This window comes from Melopsittacus undulatus, chromosome 4 (genome assembly GCF_012275295.1).
Source record: "Melopsittacus undulatus isolate bMelUnd1 chromosome 4, bMelUnd1.mat.Z, whole genome shotgun sequence".
Classification (NCBI taxonomy): domain Eukaryota; kingdom Metazoa; phylum Chordata; class Aves; order Psittaciformes; family Psittaculidae; genus Melopsittacus; species Melopsittacus undulatus.
Genome location: NC_047530.1, coordinates 90788517 through 90811204, shown reverse-complemented (window position 1 = coordinate 90811204; position 22688 = coordinate 90788517). Strand labels below are relative to the sequence as shown.

At 38.9% G+C, this 22688-nt stretch overlaps 1 protein-coding gene across 1 annotated transcript in view; it reads left to right on the top strand.

Annotated features, from left to right (window-relative positions):
- LOC101879265 (transmembrane 9 superfamily member 3) overlaps window positions 1-22688 on the top strand; it is a 55611-nt gene that overhangs the window by 6883 nt on the left and 26040 nt on the right. Inside the window, exons 2-4 of the mRNA XM_034061883.1 lie at window positions 4483-4678; window positions 14210-14332; window positions 17805-17965. Coding sequence (XP_033917774.1) covers window positions 4483-4678; window positions 14210-14332; window positions 17805-17965 — 480 coding nt within the window. The remainder of the gene's footprint in view (window positions 1-4482; window positions 4679-14209; window positions 14333-17804; window positions 17966-22688) is intronic.

The window sequence follows — 22688 nt, the reverse complement described above, 5'->3', positions numbered from 1 at the left end:
TATCAGAATTGTAAAAACAAGAATTCAGGGTTCTTTGGTTTCGTTATTTTGCCCAGTGTGTCTAAAGCTGATCAGTCCCTGATGAAATGAGAATAGTTTCTTCTGTATGTTCTTTCTGCCAGGAATGCAAGGTGGAGCTACAGAGCTGGAATTTTCTTCCTGTTTTTAACTATTCCGAGTTCTCCATGGTTTGCAGATTCCCCATATCATAGAATGGTTTGGGTTGGAAGAAACTAAACATCATCTAGTTCCATCCTTTCCCAATCCAACCTACCTTGAACACTTCCAGGGATGGGGCATCCATAACTTCTCTGGGCAACCTACTCTGGTGTCTCACTGCCCTTGTGCTGAAGGAAGATAAAAAAGGAATATGACAGAATTTGAAAGTACTGCAAGACGGACAATGAATGTGCTGACCAGTACTTGACTGGCACTGCTAGAGTGTACCTGAGTGCTGTGGCTCCCCTTGTGACCAGGGCTTTATTTAGCAGTGTATTTTATGTTGCCTCTCTCGTAATGTGACATTTTTGCATATTTGTTTGCCTTCTCTGAACCTAGAAGTCCTTTTAGAGAGGTGACAAAACAGTCTTACAAGATATGCTTGTTCTTTGTCTTGTCTAAATAAGAATTATTTTCCTGTGTGTCAACACTGTTCTTTATTGTAGGTGTTCTGATATTGTGAAGGCAGTAATACCACCACAAACATGAACCTTTTGATAGCCCCGAGTTCTTGCCACCAAATTACCCTACCAGTAGGGTAGGATGAGATATGTCATGACAGCAGTATATTCAAATGTGAAGGATCATCTTTACAGCAGGTAATGAGCAAAACCCAACTGTCATAGTTTAAGCCCAGCCAGCAACCCAGAACCACGCAGCTGCTCACTCACTCCCCACCCTTCCCCCCCAACCCTCCTGGAGGGATGGAGAGGAGAATCAAAAGAATGTAACTCCCACAGGTTGAGATAAGAGCAGTCCAGTAACTAAGGTATAACACAAATCACTGCTGCTACCACCAGTAATAATAATGATAAGGGAAATAACAAGAGAAGAGAATACAACTGCTCACCACCCGCTGACCAATATCCAGCCCGACCCGAGCAGTGATAGCCTTCCAGGTAACTGCCCCCAGTTTATATAGTGGGCATGATGTGCTGTGGTATGGAATACCCCTTTGGCTAGTTTGGGTCAGATGTCCTGCCTCTGCTTCCTCCCGGCTTCCCCTCCTCCCTGGCAGAGCATGAGACTCAGAAAGTCCTTGGTCAAAGTAAACATTACTGAGCAACAACTAAAAACATTGGTGTTATCAGCATTGTTCTCCAGCTGTGAGTCAAAAACAGCACTGCACCAGCTACTAAGACAGAAAAATGACTGCTGCTGCTGAACCCAGGACATATATAGGACAAATATAGGAATAGGAAAATCTGAGATTCTGCTAGACACCCTCTCCTCCCCTCTGAAATTCAGGCTGCTGAATTAAGTTGCTTAATCTGGGTTTCTTGCTACAGACCTCTTAATTTTGTGAGGGCACTGGGAGCAGCTGATGGACTGCAAATTGCTGTGACTAGGAACTTGCTGATAGTGAGTGAGGTATAGCTGCGGATGGCTGAGGTGCTGTGATAATTTATGTTGCAGCCCTGAACAGATTTCTCTTAGAGTATTCTGGGATGCTTTTAAGAAAGGGAGAAGTAATAAATGTAGGCTGTATTCTTTGCGTACTGACCCCTTATGTCTCCAGAGGAGACTGATGGCATCTTGGAGTCATTGTGGGAAAAGCCTGGAGGCCCTGAAGGAGGGCTAAGCATCCTGCAGATAAGAGACAAACACAGACCCAATTTATTACTGCAGATGTTGTAATTACAATGTAGATCAGAAAACGTAACAAGATTTTTGAATAATATATTCTAAAGAAGTTGGTGTTTTTCACTTGAAGATGATCTGGTATAATTCCAAAAATAGAGAGGTCCCAGCTCAGTATGAAGCAGGTTGGCAACCAGAAGCTAATTAAAGCAGTGTTCAGGCTTTGCTTTATTCAGGCACTGACAAAGATGAATTCACAGACCTAATGATGTTGTCATATTCTGTTACTGAAGGTTGGACAGAGATAGCTCAGTTCTGTAAGCTGTTGCATTGCAAGGAGTAATGCTGAAGTAGGCTCTTGACAAGTTAAGACCGTTTTGAGACACAGCTGAAAATATGTTCTGCAGCTGTTAGGGAAAGAAACAGAAGATGTGCTAAGGTATAACAGACAGGACCAATTTGTCCCTTGTTACGTTGGCAAGAGCTAGAGGTGGTATTGTCGTGGTGTTTCCACTTTTTCTGCTGCTGAGGGAGCTGGAACTGTGATCTTTCATTCTTCATTCCCAACTTTCTTTGAAGTTCGACAGCTGTGCTGTACTGGTATAACCTTTCTGGGTGCTGGTCTAGAGGAGGAATGTCTACTTTCTGTGTTGTTTTCTCTTTCTTTCTTCATTGGCATTTCATCGTTGATGGTATGGAGACCTCATAGCAGACTTCTGGCATCTGAAGCAGGCCTACAAGGATACCTGAGAGGGACGCTTCATCAGGGACTGTAGCAATAGGAGAAGAGATAATGGGTTTAAACTTAAACAGGGGAAGTTTAGATTAGGTATAAGGAAAAAGTTCTGTATTGGGAGGGTGGTGAGGCACTGGAACAGGTCGCCCAAAGAAGTGGCGAATACTCCATCCCTGGCAGTGTTTGAGGCTAGGCTGGACAGAGCCTTGAGCGACATGGTCTGGTGTGAGGCATCCCTGGCCATGGCAGGAGGGGTGGAATTAGGTAATTTTAAGGTCTTTCCAGTCCTCGCCATTCTGTGACATTCTGTACCCATCAGAAATGTTTCAGAGTGTGCTCTGCGAACAGGCAGGTTTGTGAAGCTTTGTTTGATTTCTGCTACAGCTCAGAATGAAATTAGTAAGATATTCAAAGTTTCTTGTTGGAGAGGGCTCATGTAAGGGGCTGGAATTACCCTTGTGCACCTTTGTAACAAAAAAGACTATGCTTGTAATTGAGATGATGCTTCAGTGTAGAGAAATTAAATTATTTCCTGAAGCATGTTTGTTTAAATCCTTCAATTTAACTTTTAAACACCTCATCTGAAGAGTTCATTGCATACCAGATGTAGCTAATTATTTGTGAGCTAACCTGTCGGTATGACTGTGGTAATTCAGAATAAATGGAGTTGAAGAACCTTTGTTCATTTGTTAAAAAGGGAGGTGCAAAACTGTATTCATTATTTCAGCTGTGTGCTATGAAATAATTATGGCTAGTTGACATTTGACTTTCCTCTCCAGTGTGTTCTGTGTACATGTATTGGTCCTAAAATAGTACTTTATACTTCTGCAGTTAAGAAAAGAATAAGTCAGGATTTATATGGTCATTGTACTTGCAGGTGTGTACTGTTATTAATAAGTGTTTTCTGTCTTAAAAGTTAGATCACTGTCCCTCCTAATCTGTTGAAATTAGGTAGGTGAAGAAAGTATGTTGTGAGGGAAGCGTTGTAGTAACCAGCAAACCTGATACCTCATCCAGATGTCGTCAGATACAGCGCAAATAGTGATTTCAAACCACTTAAATCTCGTGAATTCATGCAGTATTCGAGTACTGATAAATTAGTGGCTTTAAGGACTTTTTTGTTGTTGAAAAGTTATAAGGGCTTGAAAAAGATTACTGGCTCCTAGCCAAAGAATAAGTTTTCCTAGCTAACAGTAGCTGTGGAGAGTGAAAGGTGGGTGTTCCCAGAAAGAATTTCATGGCAGCTGCCAGACTCCTTGCTGTTCTGTTTTGTTGGGCTTTTTTTTCCACTGTGAGAGTGTTGGACATACATCAGAATAGTCCTTCTGTCTGAGTGTTTTGTCCCTTGTAGGTATGTGACGGTTTCATTTTAGTGCTTCTTGTGAGACATTCTGCTCTTCTGGGAATTTTAAATGTAATTTGTACAATTATAAAAATCAAGAGGAGCTGCATTTTAGGAAAATACAGTATACCTGACACCATGGGTAGATTGCCTGATTTATTTTCTAAGATCTTGTTTAACAAGGTTTTAGTTTGATATTTTGTTTCTTTTGGTGGAGATAGGCAGGGTTCTGCTTTTAACTGGTGTGAGTTTCCACAGAATTTGTAAAAGCTGTTTTATTTTGAAACTCATGCTTTTCTCCACTTCTGCTCACTGTATCATTTGTCTCTGTTAAATCTGTATGGATCCCTCTCTTCTGGTACTTCAGGGATAGCCTCTAATAAACTATACAGTTATCTCGGCTTTGTTTTTGTAGGAAAGCAGACTGAAAATCTTTTCCTAGAATCCCTGCCACCTGAAATACAAAAATGCACAACTGTCTTTAAATATAGCTGTTGCCTGTGATTGAACAGTCCTGCTTTGCTAGTTAATATGAATGTGAGAGTTTCTTGAATATTTTTATTCTGCTGAGCTTGTCATCTAACTCAATAACTTTGTCTTTCAGTACCAAGATAAAGAGGAAGTTGTTTTATGGATGAATACAGTAGGACCCTACCATAATCGCCAAGAAACATACAAATACTTCTCCCTTCCTTTCTGTGTGGGATCAAAAAAAAGTATCAGCCATTACCACGAAACCTTAGGAGAAGCACTGCAAGGAGTTGAATTGGAGTTTAGTGGTCTTGACATCAAATTTAAAGGTAAGCAATTGAAAGTGCATGTAGTCTCTTAAAAAAATCACAAACCCTTAAAACTTCATTTTTGAACTAGAACTGAAAGTTTGTTGATACTAGGAACCAAGTGTATTTTATATTGTTGCTTGAACCACCCTATGAGGTTGCCTGCTACTACTGACTTTTCAGTTTACAGTAGTTTTCATCTGTGTGGCCTTTAAAGAAGATGCTTGCAGCAGATACGTGCTTCTCAGGTAACTGATGACATTTTATAAAGTGAAACTAAGGTTTCTGTATATGAATGATTAAAAGTATATCTACTGAAATTATTCTGGTTTAGCAATTCTGAACATGCAGTTGGAAAGGAGTAGCAAGGGTTCAACACCTCAAAGTTCTACCTTAACACAAAGTTAATTATTGTATCCTTCTGGTTACTGTCTAATGTAAAACACCATTAAGAGATACCTATATATTATTGGCTCTAACTCATCATATGCCTGCATTTGAAGAAGGCTGAGGCTCTTAATAACTTCTTTGCCTCAGTATTCACTGGCAAATGCTCTAACCACATCACCCAAGTCTTGGAAGGCAGATGCAGGGACTGTGAGAATGAAGACCTTGGGCCCACTGTAGGAGAGGATCTGGTTTGAGACCATCTTAAGAACTTGAATGTACACAAGGCCATGGGACCTGATGAAATCCATCTGTGGGTCCTGAAGGAGCTGGAGAATGAAGTTGCTAAGCCACTGTCCATCATATTTAAAAAATGGTGGCAGTCAGGTGAAGTTCCCAATGACTGGAAAAAGACAAATATAACCCATTTTCAAGAAGGGGAAAATGGATGACCCAGGGAACTACAGACCAGTCAGTCTCACCTCTGTGCCTGGCAAAATCTTGGAGCAGATTCTCCTGGAAGCCATGCTAAGGCATATGAAAAACAGCAAGGTGGTTGGTGACAGCCAGCATGGCTTCACTAAGGGAAATCCTGCCTGACCAATTTGGTGGCCTTCTGTGATGTGGCTACAGAACTGATGGACAGGGGTAGAGCATTTGACGTTTTCTACCTGGACTTGTGCAGAGCATTTGACACTGTCCCCCATGACATCCTTGTCTCTAAGTTGGAGAGATATCAATTTGATGGGTGGACCACTGGGTGGATAAAGAACTGTCTGGATGGGTGCATGCAAAAAGTTGTAGTCAATGGCTTGATGTCTGGCTGGAGACCAGTAATGAGTGGTGTCCCTCAGAGATCAGTGTTAGGACCGGTCTTGTTCCACATCTTTGTCAGTGACATGGACAGTGGGATTGAGTGCGCCCTCAGCAAGTTTGTCAATGACACCAAGCTGGGTGGTCCGGTTGATACGCTGGAGAGAAGGAATGCCATCCAGAGGGAGCTTGACACACTTGTGAGTTGGGCTGCTGCCAACCTTAAGAAGTTTAACCATGCCAAGTGCAAGGTCCTACAGCAGGGTTGGAGCAATCCCAGGCACAGCTGTAGGTTGGGCAGAGAATAGATTCAGATCAGCCCTGCATAGAAGGACTTGGTAGTGCTGGGCGATGAGAAACTTAACATGAGCTGGTTTCAGTCTGGCTCACAGCCCAGAAAGCCAGCTGTATCTTGGACTACATCAAAAGGAGCATGATCAGCAGGTCAAAGGAGGTGATCTTGCCCCTCTACTCTGCACTTGTGAGACCTCACTTGGAGTATTGTGTGCAGTTCTGGTGTCCTCAACATAAAAAGGACATGGAACTGTTGGAACAAGTCCAGAGGAGGGCCATGAGGATAATCAGGGGACTGGAGCACCTCCTGTATGAAGATAGGTTGAGAAGGTTGGGGCTGTTCAGCCTGGGGAAGAGAAGGCTGCATGGAGACCTCATAGTATTTGAAGGGGGGCTATAGGGATGCTGAGGAGGGAGGCACTCTTCCTTGGGGACTGTAGTGCTAGGACTAGGGATAATTGGTTAAAACTTAAACAGGGAAAGTTTAGATTAGATATAAGGAAGAAATTCTTTACTGTGAGGGTGGTGAGGCACTGGAATGGGTTGCCCAAGGAAGCTGTGAATGCTCCATCCCTGGCAGTGTTCAAGGCCAGGTTGGACATAGCTTTGGGCGACATGGTTTAATATGAGGTGTCCCTGCCCATGGCAGGGGTGTTGGAACTAGATGATCTTAAGGTCCTTTCCAACGCTAACTATTCCATGATTCTATATGCCTGTCAGGCTGGAGCTAATCTGTTTGGCTTTTTTTTTTTTTCTTTTTGTGTTGTTTCTTCTCCCTCTTTCCATACTGTTATTGAGATGACATTTAGCTACTTTTGCAAATACCTTTCTTGGTGTTAGGTGTAGACTCTTCTATTGCATGATTTCTCTGTGTGTATTCTTTGGCACCCAGTCATTTTAGGTCTCTGGGTGCCAAATAATAACAGTCTTTTTTTCTGTATTGGGTTTTAGCATTTCTGTGTTTAATCCAGTTTGAGTTTCTGTGTATATGCATCTTTTTTTTTTCCCTAGAGAGGTACAGTTCATTGCATCACCAGTGCTTAACTGTCAAGCTTAAGCATCGTATCTCTTGTCTGAGGATTTGCAATCATGGGACTTAGTTTCTGTACGTTAGGAAAGTTTTATCTGAAACCGGACATTTGCCATATGATGTTTTTTTATAAGTAGGTTAAGTAGAATAAAATATTAGAAGCTTGTTAAAACCATGAATTCTTCATAATTTTGTAAGTTGCATAGGGGGTAGCATCTCTGCATTAGAGAAATCTGGAGCTGAATATTTCCTTTTAAGAAAGGAACTGTACCTATGCAGGCACTGGAAAACAGTCCTATTACTGGTTTGCAAGACTTGTAGCCTGCTGAAAATTTTACTCAAGATGGGAGAAATAGTTTTCCTTTCCAAGCTCATACAATATGCTCAGAAATGCAAAATGGAAAGGACAAGGCAACTGGCAGCAATTCAACATGTCTGTGAAGATTAAATAAAACTTCTGTTGTAAGAATATGATAAGCATATATTTTACGGCCAGTTACATGTGTAAGCTTTACTTACTTTAATTGCCCTATTTTTTAAAAGAGCTTGTGTTATTCCAGTGACAACTGTGCTCTCTAGGCGCAGCACCAAACTGAAAAGACTTGAAGGTTTGTGAGTTAGTTTACTGTTTTGAAGTATACTATTCCCAGATTTATTTCCTGAAGATTATCCATGGTTATTTTATTCCTTTACGATATCAAACTTTTGCTAGATCAAGTCTTTTAATTTTGTGTCTGGAAGTACTGAGCAGGTTGTGCTGTTCTGTAGCTCACTTTTGGTCGCTTCAGTCTTGGACCTGCCCTTTCCTTTATTGACCTGGATGTACTAATTTAGTAATCTGTTTTTGTAGTGAAAATGTTGAGTTGATATCAGGGGAAGGAAGTGAACTGGCTGAACATCAGAAACTGGCTGAAATGCTTGAAGCGTTTTCTGCTTTAGGGGTCCTCTGTTGTTCCAGAAGTACATGCAGTAGTCGGGTTGTCTTAGATTTATAAAATGTGCTAATAATCTTTTTTCTTGAAATAACAAATGAGATAGGTGAAACTTTCAGTTTCTCTTTTGTCTCCTCTGTGACCACTGTGTAGTCTGTAGTCAGATGTAGTTTAGCTTTGTCGTTTCTGAGGGAAATATGCGGAACTAGAGCATTGGACAGATCAGTTCTTCTTGAATACAGTCTCTAAAACTTCTGTAAAATACTCTAATAATGGAGAGCTTAACGAGTTTGTTTTCTTAATTCTTTAACAATTAAAAAAGATACTTAATATCTGTGTTTTTTTTTTAAAAGAAGTACAACTTGGATAATACTGAACCTCCAGCTCCTCAATACGTAGAAATTGATACCATTCCAATTTGGTTAAGTCTTTTGGAATTCCGAATTGCAGGGAGCCAAAATCATCCCAGAGTAACACAGATTAGAATGTTGGAAGAGTGCTGTGCTTTTCATACCTTGTGATTGTTTTTCAGTGTGATTTCTTCAGTATTTAAGGTCTGGTCTTCCATTCGTGCTAGTTTTTTTAGACGCCTTTTTGTACCTCTAATTGCTTTACCGGTGTATACAAGGTATGTAGTTGCTGTATCAGGGCTTGTTCTTCCACAGACTTGGTGTTATGTAGTTCAGGGGAGGCTTTGAATAGGTAGGGAAGAGTAGAGATTTGAGAAGAATCAGAACATGGCTTGTGATTATAGGTGATTGATGTGCTGGTGGGGAATTCCTCTTCATGCATGCCCTTTGTTGCTTTTTTAAAATGTATTTATTATTAACACATCAGTACTCTGGGCAGATTGATAATCTCTGTTGGACCTGCAGTGAATTTAACTCCTAACCAAAGTGGCTGCACCTCAGTTATTTTCTATAAAGCATATGGTACATGGTAGCTGATTAATGACTAAGTCTGTGTACATGACCTAGGAAGCTGTCTGTGTGTGCTTCTAGATTTTTCCATTGCAATCTGTGTTCTCTGGATAAAAAAGGAAGACAATAATCTCTTTGCTGTTAACTGGCATCCAGCAGCATCTGTATCAAGAGATGCTTTAGTATTTCTAGTGTTGGAACCATGAAGTGAAATCTGAATGGAAGTCAAGTCTATCTTACTATCTTTAATATGCTATTAAAAGTATTCAAATGTCCCTCACCCAATTTCATAGTAACAAGTATAAAGTAATTGTAGCAGTAGTTATTATTATTTACTTAATATAAAATTATGTAAAAAGATTGGAATCTGAGATTCATTTTTTACAGTCTTAAAAACTGTCATAAACCCAGTACCACTTATATCAAATGCATATAGGAAAATATAAATTTCATAGACAAGCCCTTAAAATTTACGATTTGTTTAACAATTGTTACCCAGTTTGGTTGTTGAAAAGTGGTGGTAGCTCATTTTATGATGACTTGTTAATGGCAGATCTTATTCTTGGCTGAAGTAGTGTTAACCTTTTTGTTTGTTTCTTTTTTGGTTGTTGGTTTTGTGGTTTTGTTTAATAATTATAATGATTATATCAGTAAAATGGATTTTTATTGGTTTTTTAATGAATAGATATTATCTGGTTGTAATTGATCCATGCTCCTGTCTCTTCACCAGTAGTTTAGAAATTACTGCAGTGAAACTGAAACAGAGTATTTGGTGATTTGTGGTTTGGTAGGGGGTTTTGTCCGTCTGTGGTGGGTTGTAGTTTCTTTTGTTCGTTTGTTTTTATTTTTTTTCTTCCCTCTCTTTCTTTTGTTCTGTTTAATAGACAAAAGATTATGTTTTGGCACCAGTAGATTCATATGTTCTTAAGAAAAAGATTCAAGGAATATGGAGTATATAACATCTACAGCTGAAATAATTAGGACCTTCTTAAGTAACTTTCAGTAACCATTTAGGTGCTCGACTATGCATGTAAATACCTAACCACAGGGGCCTGCTTTTCAAAATCTTCATGTTACTGTCTGAAAGACTTGTAGATGTTTTCTTTGTGGGTATGTGAATTGGATCCAAGCTCTGAATTAACAGGTAATCATGTTTTTTCCTCATGTGTGTTTGGGATTAGGGCAATTCTAACTACTATTGGTATTTTTCCTCTTTAAATTAGAGTAGTAAGAATGCAATAAAATAAAGTTTTCAACATAGTTTAACTAAACAGCAGTAGCAGCTGAGTGTGAAACTTTGTGTTCATCATATTGGAAGAAGTATTTAGGCTGCAGCTGCTATTTACTAACCTAAATAAAACTGTCAGTTCAGTCAGTGGACCTTGCCTGTGATTTTGAAATAGACTAAGAAAACTGTGGCTCTGCAGAAATGTATTCTGAAAATGCAGGTTTGCACTTGAATGCTTGTAGTGGGGCAAATCTACAGTGTATTCAAGAATCCATTAAGTAGTGTTTCTTTTTGTATTTGAAAAGGTGTAATGTGAAAGGATAAGTGCAACCATACAAGATAGCTGGGTTTCCCTTCTGTTGCAAATATGAACGGTGTTCTTGTATCACAGGTCTCAAATCTGTGTAAATATCTTTATGAAGAAAGTAACTGAGTTATTAATATACACTTTGCTTGTCAGGCTAAGCCCAGAGTAATAATGCTTTTTATGTAATATGTCAAGTTCTTTATTCAAGCATTCTGACATCTTCTACATTACACCTGAGACCTAGTGAATTATTAAAGTTTTTGAACCTTGGATTATAGTAACTTCAATTAGAAAATTAACTTTTGGTATTGGCATACAATAACAAGTAGAGAAGATTGATTTAAAGGGGAAAAGGATTTTTTTAACATCTTTGAGTTTTTGCTAATTTAGAAATATTGCTAGGTGACCATACTGCCTATTGAGAACTCCTTGCCCAAGACTTCCTTTTACAATGCCTCTAGAAAATACAACAGCTATTCGGGATATTCAGTGTTATACTAGAAGATGGTTGGATATAATGGGGTTTTATGTGGTTTATATATTTGAGTAAAACCCAATTGATCTGTCCATAGGAAATTTTAAGTCTGGCATAACTGCACCTACTTTTGTAATGAGTTTTGCTTTCATACTGTTTTAAAATTTGCTTAATGTGCTGTTGACATTACTGAAGCTTTAATACATAGTAGATGTTATCTGTTAAGCATCCCTGATGTAAACACAGCACAAAACATAACTCTAATTCTACACACCTCTTGGATGCACACACAACCATAACTTGGGCAAGAGCTATCTAACATACACAAGACATCTGGTGAAGTAATGAAGTAGACTTCAATTTCCCCAGGTACTGAATGCTGTTCTAAGCCACTTCTATTTAACCATTTAACACAGTGGATTTCAGCTTAGCCTTATCATTTCCTGTAAATAAATGACAGCTTCAGTATTCTCAGTGACTGGAGAAAGAAGCACTTGTCTTCATTCCTTTGCTTTCATTCATCTTTTTTAGAGGAGGTGAGAGGAAGTGTACTATAAGCTATGGCTGCGGATGAAATCATATACCATATATAAAGTCATACTATGTTTTGCAAGAATTGAATGAGGTAGTTTCTAATGATTCTGCTGGGGATTTGTGTATGTGTGCTGGAGTAGTTTGTGCTGGAGTAGTTTGTAAAGTAGTTAATCCACAGTTGTTTGTAATATCTCTGGTATCTTTTGGTATTCTGAATACTGTGAGTAAAATCTATAAATATGGATAAAAACAGATTTTTGGTGGCACGCTGATGTCTGCATCCTGGTTGGATGTTAATGCAGTCATTTCACTTAAAATGATATTTTAAAGGGTTTTTTTGTTTTGTTTGAACAGCAGTAAAAGCCACCGTTTGCATCTGAAAGATTTAGATACAGAGTGCCTTTTTTTTTGTTTATTTCTAACTGAAAAGCGGAGAATTCCAGGGATCTGAAAGCCCATGGAGTAGCTTGGTATTTGATTGCCATCTAATACCATATTTGCCTTGGTTAATAACTGAAAACAAAGGCTTCTGTGTTCAGTCTATAAAATGGACAGGTCTCTAAAAAGAGGACTTGAAGTTCCTGTGATTTTTATTTTGCTAGTAGCAGTTGCACCTAACCCCATGCTGCCCTCACTTATGCTGGTAGTGCTGTGTGTATGGGTGAACCAGTCAGGAGAAGAGGCACCTAAAACCAGTCTGGCCTCCACGTAAGATCAGGCTTTCATGCTCCAGCACTGGGTAATGCTTCATTTGAGAGCCTCCACCAGTTTCTCTTTTACCTTTATTTCAATTCACAGTATATTTTGATTTGACTTCTCAAGTCATGAACAATCCTTTATGAATTAAAAAATTTAACATTAGAAAGGTGTTATCCTTTATTTGAGATTACTATGAAACTGCTAGAGACTGACAGTAAAGTACCAAGTATTTCTGAAAGAATTAATCCTACTTTTGCAACAAATTCAGAAGATAGGGATTGAATTTTTTTTCTTTTAATTAATGTCAAGATGACTCAAAAAATCTGTTAAAAGTAAAAAAATGCCAAGCAAAGGGACTTTTTTTTTTTTGAGGAAGATCATCCAAAAAATATAGGATCCAGCTCAGTAGGAGTATAAATGCAAACTCAGGCCTGGATTTGTAAATCTGTGTTTCAGCTGTAGTGCCAACTTTAATGGCCTCTGTCTCCTGAATGTACGAGTACAGGTCCTGAAAATACAGTCTGTGGTCTAACAGTCGTGTTGGGACGCTTGTGGGCTTGAATGGTTTTGTTATTCTCTGTTTTTCCCTCAGCAAAGTTTAATTGTCTAAAAAAACTGTACTTTTATTTCAGTGAAAAAATTAAGCTTGGAGTGCATTTGTGAGGTCTTGGGGGGGATGGGGGTTTGTGGGAAGAGTGAGAGGAAAAAAAAAAAGAACAAAAATAGGAAATACTGAAAATAGGAGGAAGAGATGCATCCATTCCAGAATAAACGAGGGCACTATTTTCTGAAGGGCTGTAGGAAATCACTGCAACTATGCAGGACTGCTGTTGGTTGTTTTCTTACTGTCTTGCTTCACCTGGCTTTACTTCAGTTTTGCCTGACCAGACATACTGTGTATGTTTTCATTTTTCTCTTTATCTGAGAAATAATGTTTCATGTTGGAAATACTGGTGCTTTTTCTGTGCAAGTGATTTGATTTTCTTTTCTGTTTTATATTGCAGTTAGCATATAGGAGAAAGTAAGCTGGATTTTGATACAGATTACAGCTGTACTCAAGGCAGTAATTAATTTTATCTACTAGAAATGGTCCAGTGAGAACAAAAAGAAAAGGGAGCTGAAATTACATGCATTTGGTTTGTTTCACTTAAAAACATTTGCTAAGAAGCAGATGGAGGGATTGTATCTAAATCTATTGCTGTCTGAATTATTGTAAATATGAGCTCTTTTGTCTTTTTTCACTTAAAAAGGAAACATTAGTGGGGAAATTGAGATGTGATAGAATGACTGCTAACCGCATTAATTATGAATTGTAGATGCGGGGAAAACAGATTTCTGGCTCGAAGAGGTGGATTTAATTTATTTCCATATGGAGTCTCTTGTGCATTCTTTGTGTTATTCCTAATTTTGTCTTCTGCCCCTTTTTCACCTGATTGCTTTGTTTCTTCCTTTATAGTAGTTTATTGAAAATTGATGAGAACTTTAAAAAGTTTTAGTTTTCACAAATGGTATTTCTAGTCAGTGAGACTGATTATCCTAAAATGGGGAGATAACGTCATACATCGTGTTAGGTATTTGCTAATAACTTCATACCACTTCTTAAAAGTAAAAGAGGTCTCATGGTCTGTCCAGGCAAAGCTGCCACCAGCTTGTGGATCTTAAGTTAGTGTAGGTGAAGTAGCAAAAGGATACCTTGAAACCTTTCCTTATCCAGTCAGTATGAAGCTTCTACATGTGGAAGGGTAGAATTACAAAAACAGTCATGTAATTGCTTTAATGGTTCCTTTTTAAATGTCCTTCTTTGTTACCTACTCGAGGATAGCCAAGAAGGGTTAAAGACTCCAGTGATGTCCGGTCCTCCATTTGCTTGCTTTGCCTTCCTTTGAGCCAGCTCATTAATAAATCGTTAACTGTGCTGTATTTTTTTTTACAGAGGATGTAATGCAGACTACTTACTGTGAAATTGACTTGGACAAAGGAAGAAGAGATGCATTTGTGTATGCTATCAAAAATCACTATTGGTACCAGATGTATATTGATGACTTGCCAATATGGGGTGAGTGATACTATACTTGATTACAACTGTAGGCTTCCTGTGCTGGTGTGGGTTTCATGGAATCATTTAATGACTAAGCTTCGTTAGTTCACAAGTATATAGAACTTAGGTAACCAAATAATGCAAAGAAACTGAAGGATTGTTGCGTTGAAAGAACAGCAGGATGGCTTGTACTAGTGAACTGCAGAAACAGTGAAAAGCTGTTGTGTTTCTCAGACGCTGGTTTAATAATGCCAGTTTCTTAGGGTTAAACTCTTAAATGGACTCTTTTTAAAGGGAGTGGTAATTAGTTACGTCAGATTAAAGATCCATGTTAATGTGTCATGAATAACAACTTTTGTAAAACTCAGTGTTTAAACTGTATTTTGCTAGTTCTTTTGTTTATTACTAATGCAAGAGCTGTATGATTTACTTTTAGTAAACTAGCTTAGTCACTTTATAACAGTTTTCCATGTGTAGTCTGTGGTTATGTGAAGGAGTTTTATTTGTTCTTACACAGTTTTTAAAATTGCTCTTGCTGAATATTATTAATCTAGGTTTAAAGTTTGTCTTGCACAAAAAATTGTGTCGTTATTGCCATTGTCTTCTAAACTTTCTGCTTTTTGTTACTCCCTTGTAATCTGTGATCACATAACTAGAAAAGATTGCTCTGAAGATTGCACTTTGCACTGATAGCAGTCAGTGAAGCCCCAAAGCCCTAACCTCCCTGTTGTAGATACAAGATGAAGGGAAATGAAGAGCACCACAAAATGCTTTGTTAAGGCAAGATCTTTATTGTCTGTATTCCATGAGAGAGATAAAACCATCTAATATAAACAAAATCCCACAATACCTTCAAGAATACAGTTCGTGTCATGTAAAAGAAGCCCTTTGATAAGCAGTATGCTGGATAATGTTACCCATCATTCACTCTGTCAGAGGATAAATTTTTTTAAGCTCTTTAGAAAGTAGCTATCTGATGAACATGAGCCTCAGCCAGAAATGCTGGTGCTTGTTTTTTATTTATATGTTAGGAAGGGTCTTGCTTTTTTAAAAAATGTACCTGTTTTTAAAAGAAAACATTATAATGCCTGATAGGAGAAGTAACCATGTATTGTTCTTTTCTGCTGATTTGCTTAGTGGCTATAACAGCTCTGCGGCGGGACTTGAAGTAGACCTTAATTAATCTAATTAATGTGTGTGGCCTTTACTTCTCGTGCAATTGCTGGTAGGCTTTTTAAAAGCATTCATAACAGTTGTTGCCACAGTATTTTTTATGCTTTTGGCCTTTCAGCAAAAGATCAGTGATTTTCGTAGACTAGTGACAGCTGTGTTGGCTTTAGACAGCCCAAGGATGATGGATACAAAGCTGATGTCTTTGGAATCGTGTGGCTAGTGGGTCTTAAAGGCTTTCTTTTTTTAAGACTGATTTTTCTAATCTTATTTGTGAACATTTCTTCTCACCTCAAATACCAAAGAACAAATACTAAATATTCTACATGCTGACTAGATTTTATGCTTTTGGCTGAAAAGTCTGTTTTAATATAATTCCAGTGTTTTTAATGTTCTTCAGTAGTATGCTATGTATGCATAAGAAACCATTCCTAATGCTACAACTAACAAACATTTAGAACATAGGTATCATCTTTGTATTATGTTAAGAAGCTGGTTTTGATAGTTGTTTGGAAACAGGACCTCAAATTGTGATGCTTAATACATGACTACAGCATTGTGTGATGTACTCTACGTTACCCTGCTCTTGCAGGGGGGTTGGACTAGATGATCTTTTAAGGTCCCTTCCAACCCTTGGGATTCTGTGATTGTAAATACTGTAGTATTATGCAAGGATATTATCTGACATGAAGCATGAAAGCAAGTGGTGCTGACCTGTCTGTATCTTGCTTGCTAGGTAAAATTAGCAGGACTGTAGATTGGTCAGTCAATATCAGCCTGGGTTTTATTAAAAACAAAACAAAAAAAACCCAAAACAAAACAAAAAAAAAACCCAAACAAAACAAAACTGCTCTTGATGAGGGGCTTGAGAAAGGAATGGATGCACCTGAACTTGTCAGAAGTGTTTATCTGCAAGTCTGAACAAGTCTTTCTGACCTTTGTGTTCCCAGTACAATTTAGAAGACTGTGAATAGATCTTGTCTGTATTAATTTTGGTTGTTTTTTGTTGGGTCTGTGTTCAACAGGAGGAATATTTTGGGCTCTGAGTGCTGCTTAAAACTTAAAGCTCTGAGACTTACTGCTCAGGACATTTCTCTAAGTATATGGAGCACTGTGTTAGTTCATTCCTTCAGGCAGTGATTGATCAGAATGTCCTTTAAGTAGCTTAGAGGTGGTTATTGTCATGGTTTTGGATACTACCATGGGAACAGATGGTAGTCCAGGTGCTAGGCTGTATGGCATAGGTGCAAACTGGCACGTGTTTCATATGGAAGGCAATCCTGACAGATGAGCATGAGTAATAAATATGACACAAGAATACCATCTTGAAAATTTAGAAGTACAGGTAATGCAAAACCACCATTCCTTCATAGACCTGCTGCTTTGTAATAACCTGTTCCATATCCTTTGCCACCTTGTTTTCCCCATGCCTGCCCTCACCTTTGAGTATCTTGACTGCTGCTTTTATTCATGGCTTTCTATCTTGTATGTGATTTTTGATATGATGGTCTTGACATTAAAGGTGACACTTGTAGCCTGTGAATTTTGTGACTGTTAGACTTCCCCACTGCCCACATAGGACATTCTCTGGAATTTTCCAAAGAATAGATAATAGATAAGACATTTTTGCAGCAATTTATTGAAAAGTAGGAATTTAATTGTGGCTAATATTGAGTTTAGTTGTGTTCTGATGCTCCAGGAGCATCTGAGCAGCTTTTAATGTTGGAGGTAATAAAAATCTTCACATAAGTACATAAATTTCTGAAATGTTCAGTGAAAGGAACGGAATAGTCAAGAACGACCATTCTTGACAAGTGTTGGAAGCTTGTGTGCAAATGAGAGCAAAAAGTATGTGTTGGGGAGTCAACTAATGCAGAATACAGAATTTAAGTAAAATTTTTAAGAGGAAGAGAATGAATGAAGTGATACATAGGAGATGGAAAAATACAGGGGTCTTGGCTAAGTTCCGTTCATGGAAATGAAATCTGTGTTCAGCTAGTTGTTAATCTGGTAAGAATTCCAAAGAAACCTAGAGGAACTGTTGTTGAGTCTTCTGACTCTTCTGCAGTGTTTGTAGCTGCATACTTTTTTCTTTTAATACTATTACAAAATAACTTTTTGCAAGTGCCTGTGGCTTGAAAGACCATTCCAAGTATTAAGAGTTGAGAAGAGGAGCATTAAGGTCTGCTGTGTTCTCTTTACTGCAGTCATGCAGCTTTTTTAGCAGGCAAAACTTCTGTAATGCATATTTAAAAATAATAATCTAAGAGTATTTAGAAAGTCTGCCTATAATAGATGCTTACGCTTGTTTCCTGTGCAGGTATTGTGGGAGAAGCAGATGAAAATGGAGAAGATTATTATCTTTGGACTTACAAAAAACTTGAAATTGGTTACAATGGAAATAGAATTGTAGATGTCAACCTGACTAGTGAAGGAAAGGTGAAATTGGTACCAAACACAAAAATCCAGATGTCATATTCAGTAAGTAATTTGGTGATGCATCTGTAATAATATATTATAAATCGTGAAGTAGCTCAAAAATAGGTACTGCTATACTTACAACTGTATTTCATTCCTTCACATTTTTTTCATTACTGACAAACAATTACAAGTTTATTAATAATATAAAATTATTTTTTAAACATTTCAAACATACTGAAGCTTATATGATCTTCAGAAAAGTATTGTGGTGAGAAAGGAAGATGTCTGATAAGGTATGGAGACTAGAAGTATGGAGGAGCCACCAGCAGGTACACATCTTCTTAGATTTGAAGCTCTAACATTTGCATTGTAGATTTGAGCTGGATTCTGAGCTATGACAAAAACTCACTGTAAACATTCATCCTTTGCAAGCAGTTAGTATTAAATCTTATTTTGACACTGCAATTCCAGCAGAAATTTGTCTTCTTTATATAACTTTCAGTAAAGTTTTCTCTGAAGCCTTCTGCAGGTTGAAATGCTATGATAAAAGGTAGTGAATAAACATTTGCTGATCTGAGATTTTATTTTTTTTTCCAGTTTTCCTCCTTATTTATTTGCTGTTGGTTAAGTCTGTAATGGTTCACTTCTCATATTCACCATATTTGTATACTAAAACTAGTTCTGAATGAATTTATTTTCTACAGTGTGTTGGCAGTAGGTGTAAGCATACAATTCTATTTCAGAGGATATTTTTGCCACTGTTACATTCTTCTTGTGCTGCATAAGTTGTATAGTTTGAAGTACAGATAACTGTGTCTAAATATACCTTCTAGAATTACAATTACACTAATCACCCTATTTCTGCTGCAAAATTAATAGTAGAAATATTAAAAGTCTCTATTTTGAATTCCATGAGCATTGCGAAGTCCATTTGCTTTATGAATTTTGATGTGGACAGCACTGAATTAGCTGCCAGAAATGCAAATAACATTAGGTATTTCCTTAAAATACCTTTTAGTACACCAAGTTCAAGGCTTACCTCTGCAGTTCTGTTTGCAGCACTGGGCAATTGCTGGACTGGCATGTGTGTGGTGTTTAATTCACAGATTGTCTCTAGTGGATTTGTTCTAAGTAGTGCTCCTCAGTGGCGGACGCTCTAACGAGAAATGTATCTGCTTAAAACAGTGTTGAAAGCTATTAATGTTGCGAGCTACTACTCTTGAACAAGGTTGTAATTTGAACTGAAGAACTTCAGTATCATACCTCAAAGTGAGTAATTATAGAATCATAGAATCATAAAATAGTTAGGGTTGGAAACGACCTCAAGATCATCTAGTTCCAACCCCCCTGCCGTGGGCAGGGACACCTCACACTAAACCATATCACCCAAGGCTCTGTCCAACCTGGCCTTGAACACCGCCAGGGATGGAGCATTCACAGCTTCCCTGCGCAACCCATTCCAGTGCCTCACCACCCTAACAGTAAAGAACTTCCTCTTTATATCCAATCTAAACTTCCCCTCTTTAAGTTTCAACCTGTTACCCCTTGTCCTATCACTGCAGTCCCTAATGAAGGGACCTCACCTGAATGACCTCCCCAGCATCCCTATAGGCCCCCTTCAGATACTGGAAGGCTGCTATGAGGTCTCCATGCAGCCTTCTCTTCTGCAGCCTAAGTCTTGGCATTTTTAATGTCTCAAGACTGGTGAGTGATACAGGTGTTCAATCTACATGCATATGCTTTCCTCTAAACGGAATAAGAGAACATGTGTTTTGAAAAGATAGTTCCTTTTCATGTATTTTAAACAGATATGCAAAAGGGGTCTGCATTTGTTCCAAGATCCCTAAAAATCCTGATATTTCCTAATCTTGGCATGCTTATGAAAAAAAAATATCAGTGTAGATTTGTGTTTCATTTCTGAAACTGCATTTTAAAATTAAAATGAAAATAGTTTTACAAAAATTCTGAAATTCTTTGTGCTACCATATTAGCGCTATATAGTTTATTAGTATAATTAAATCTTCCAAAGCAGGCTTCTGTGCAGCTAGTGGAATAACTGGTGGCAGTAATATGCTCTTACCTTGTGATAGTATGGCCAGAAACACATACTTTTTCCAGCTGGTTTCAGAGTTATTTATTGGCAATTGAAGTGTCAAGATTGCGGAATCCTGTAGTCTTATAGATTTTTAGACTGCAGCTTTTAGTTTGTAGCTTTTAAAATTTTAATGTTTGTCTTCTAGGGTCCGGTTTGATCCTTTTTATCCTCTTCCCTTCAAGTACAGCTTGTATCTCAGTTTATGCCCTTTTCTTTCCTATTGGTATCTGTTTTTAAATCAACGCTTACATCTTCTCATTTCTCTCACTCTTGCAAGACTACATCTTTTTTTTTCTTGGGCACTGTACTTGAAGAATTTAGGTACAGATGATTTCACGGAATACAAGTCTCAGTCTATAGTAGCAAAACACATCTCAGCTGCTGTTGAGGGGAGCAGAAGTAGATGGTCGTGTCATTGCTCAATGAACACTGGTAATGTTCTTCACAAGCGTCTTTTCAAACAACACAGCACTTGGAAATATTGAGAAGGGGAAGTGTGCTGCCAGGAAAAACAAAACACAACCAACAACAAAAACAAAATGCAAAATTTGGGAAAATTCCACTGCTTTCTAGCATTTTTAAACATATTTAAACATGCTTTTTTTCTCTAACCTTTGTTCTGAAATCCTGAGCAAATTTGGGAGGATTTTGCAAAGGTGTTGCCTCGTTGTTTTACAGGTGTCTGCTGTGGGGAAAAAAACAATCATAATTGAACTATTTGTTTGCCAAAACTGAATAATAGGGTCATTTGGATTTTGGTTTTGGTACCTTCAGTATGAGTGTCTTCACGAGCTCCTTCTATAATCATTTGTTTGTTGTATTTGACAGCTGAATTTTGCATCTTTGGTTAGCCTTGCAGAGATGATAATTGCTTAGGCAATACAAAACTAATTCTTCCTTGTTCTTAAGCATAGACAAGATTGCTATGAAGCAAGGTGGCTAATGTTCATTCTATGTTATACCATTAGATACCAGTCTTTAAGAACACAAGTCCACTGGTTTTGCCAAAACCTAGATTTGTATTGCAGAATATGGAAATAATAGAGGAGCCAACAAGGAGAAGTGCCATGCTTGACCTCGTGCTCACCAACAGGGAAGGGCTCATTGGAAATGTGATGCTCCAGGGCAGCCTTGGTTGTAGTGATCATGAGATGATCAAGTTCAAGATCCTCAGGGCAGTGAGAAGAGCGTACAGCAAGGATCACCTGCTGCAAGCTCAGGAGTGTTGCGTCCCAACTAGAGGGAAGTGCAGCAGGAGGGCAAGGAAACCTCCTTAGATGGATAAGGAGCTGCTGAGGAAAGTTCGACGATAAAAAGAGCATTATAAAAGGTGGAAGCAATGATAGGCAGCCTGTCTTTGGGAATAATACAGGGATCCTGTCTGGGAAGATGGGGACCACGTTAGGAAGGCTAAGGCCCAATTAGAATTAAATTGGCTGGTGATGTTAAGGATAACAGGAAGAGATGTTATAGGTATGTAGTGAATAAAAGACAGACTAGGGACAGCGTAGGCTCCCTCCGGAAGCTATCAGGAGAGCTGCCTACCCTGGATTTGGAGAAGGCTGAGGTTCTTAATGACTTCTTTGCCTCAGTATTCACTGGCAAATGCTCTAACCACATCACCCAAGTCTTGAAAGGTGGATGCAGGGACTGTGAGAATGAAGACCTTAGGCACACTGTAGGAGAGGATCTGGTTCGAGACCATCTTAAGAACCTGAACATACACAAGGCCATGGGACCTGGTGAAATCCATCTGTGGGTCCTGAAGGAGCTGGAGAATGAAGTTGCAAAGCCACTGGCCATCATATTCGAAAAATCGTGGCAGTCAGGTGAAGCTCCCAATGACTGGAAAAAGACAAATATAACCCATTTTCAAGAAGGGGAAAATGGATGACCCAGGGAACTACAGACCAGTCAGTCTCACCTCTGTGCCTGGCAAAATCTTGGAGCAGATTCTCCTGGAAGCCATGCTAAGGCACATGAAAAACAGCAAGGTGGTTGGTGACAGCCAGCATGGCTTCACTAAGGGAAATCCTGCCTGACCAATTTGGTGGCCTTCTGTGATGTGGCTACAGAACTGATGGACAGGGGTAGAGCATTTGACGTTTTCTACCTGGACTTGTGCAGAGCATTTGACACTGTCCCCCATGACATCCTTGTCTCTAAGTTGGAGAGATATCAATTTGATGGGTGGACCACTGGGTGGATAAAGAACTGTCTGGATGGGTGCATGCAAAAAGTTGTAGTCAATGGCTTGATGTCTGGCTGGAGACCAGTAATGAGTGGTGTCCCTCAGAGATCAGTGTTAGGACCGGTCTTGTTCCACATCTTTGTCAGTGACATGGACAGTGGGATTGAGTGCGCCCTCAGCAAGTTTGTCAATGACACCAAGCTGGGTGGTCCGGTTGATACGCTGGAGAGAAGGAATGCCATCCAGAGGGAGCTTGACACACTTGTGAGTTGGGCTGCTGCCAACCTTAAGAAGTTTAACCATGCCAAGTGCAAGGTCCTACAGCAGGGTTGGAGCAATCCCAGGCACAGCTGTAGGTTGGGCAGAGAATAGATTCAGATCAGCCCTGCATAGAAGGACTTGGTAGTGCTGGGCGATGAGAAAATGAACATGAGCCAGCTGTGTGCACTCACAGCCCAGAAAGCCAACCGTATGCTGGGCTGCATCAAAAGGAGCGT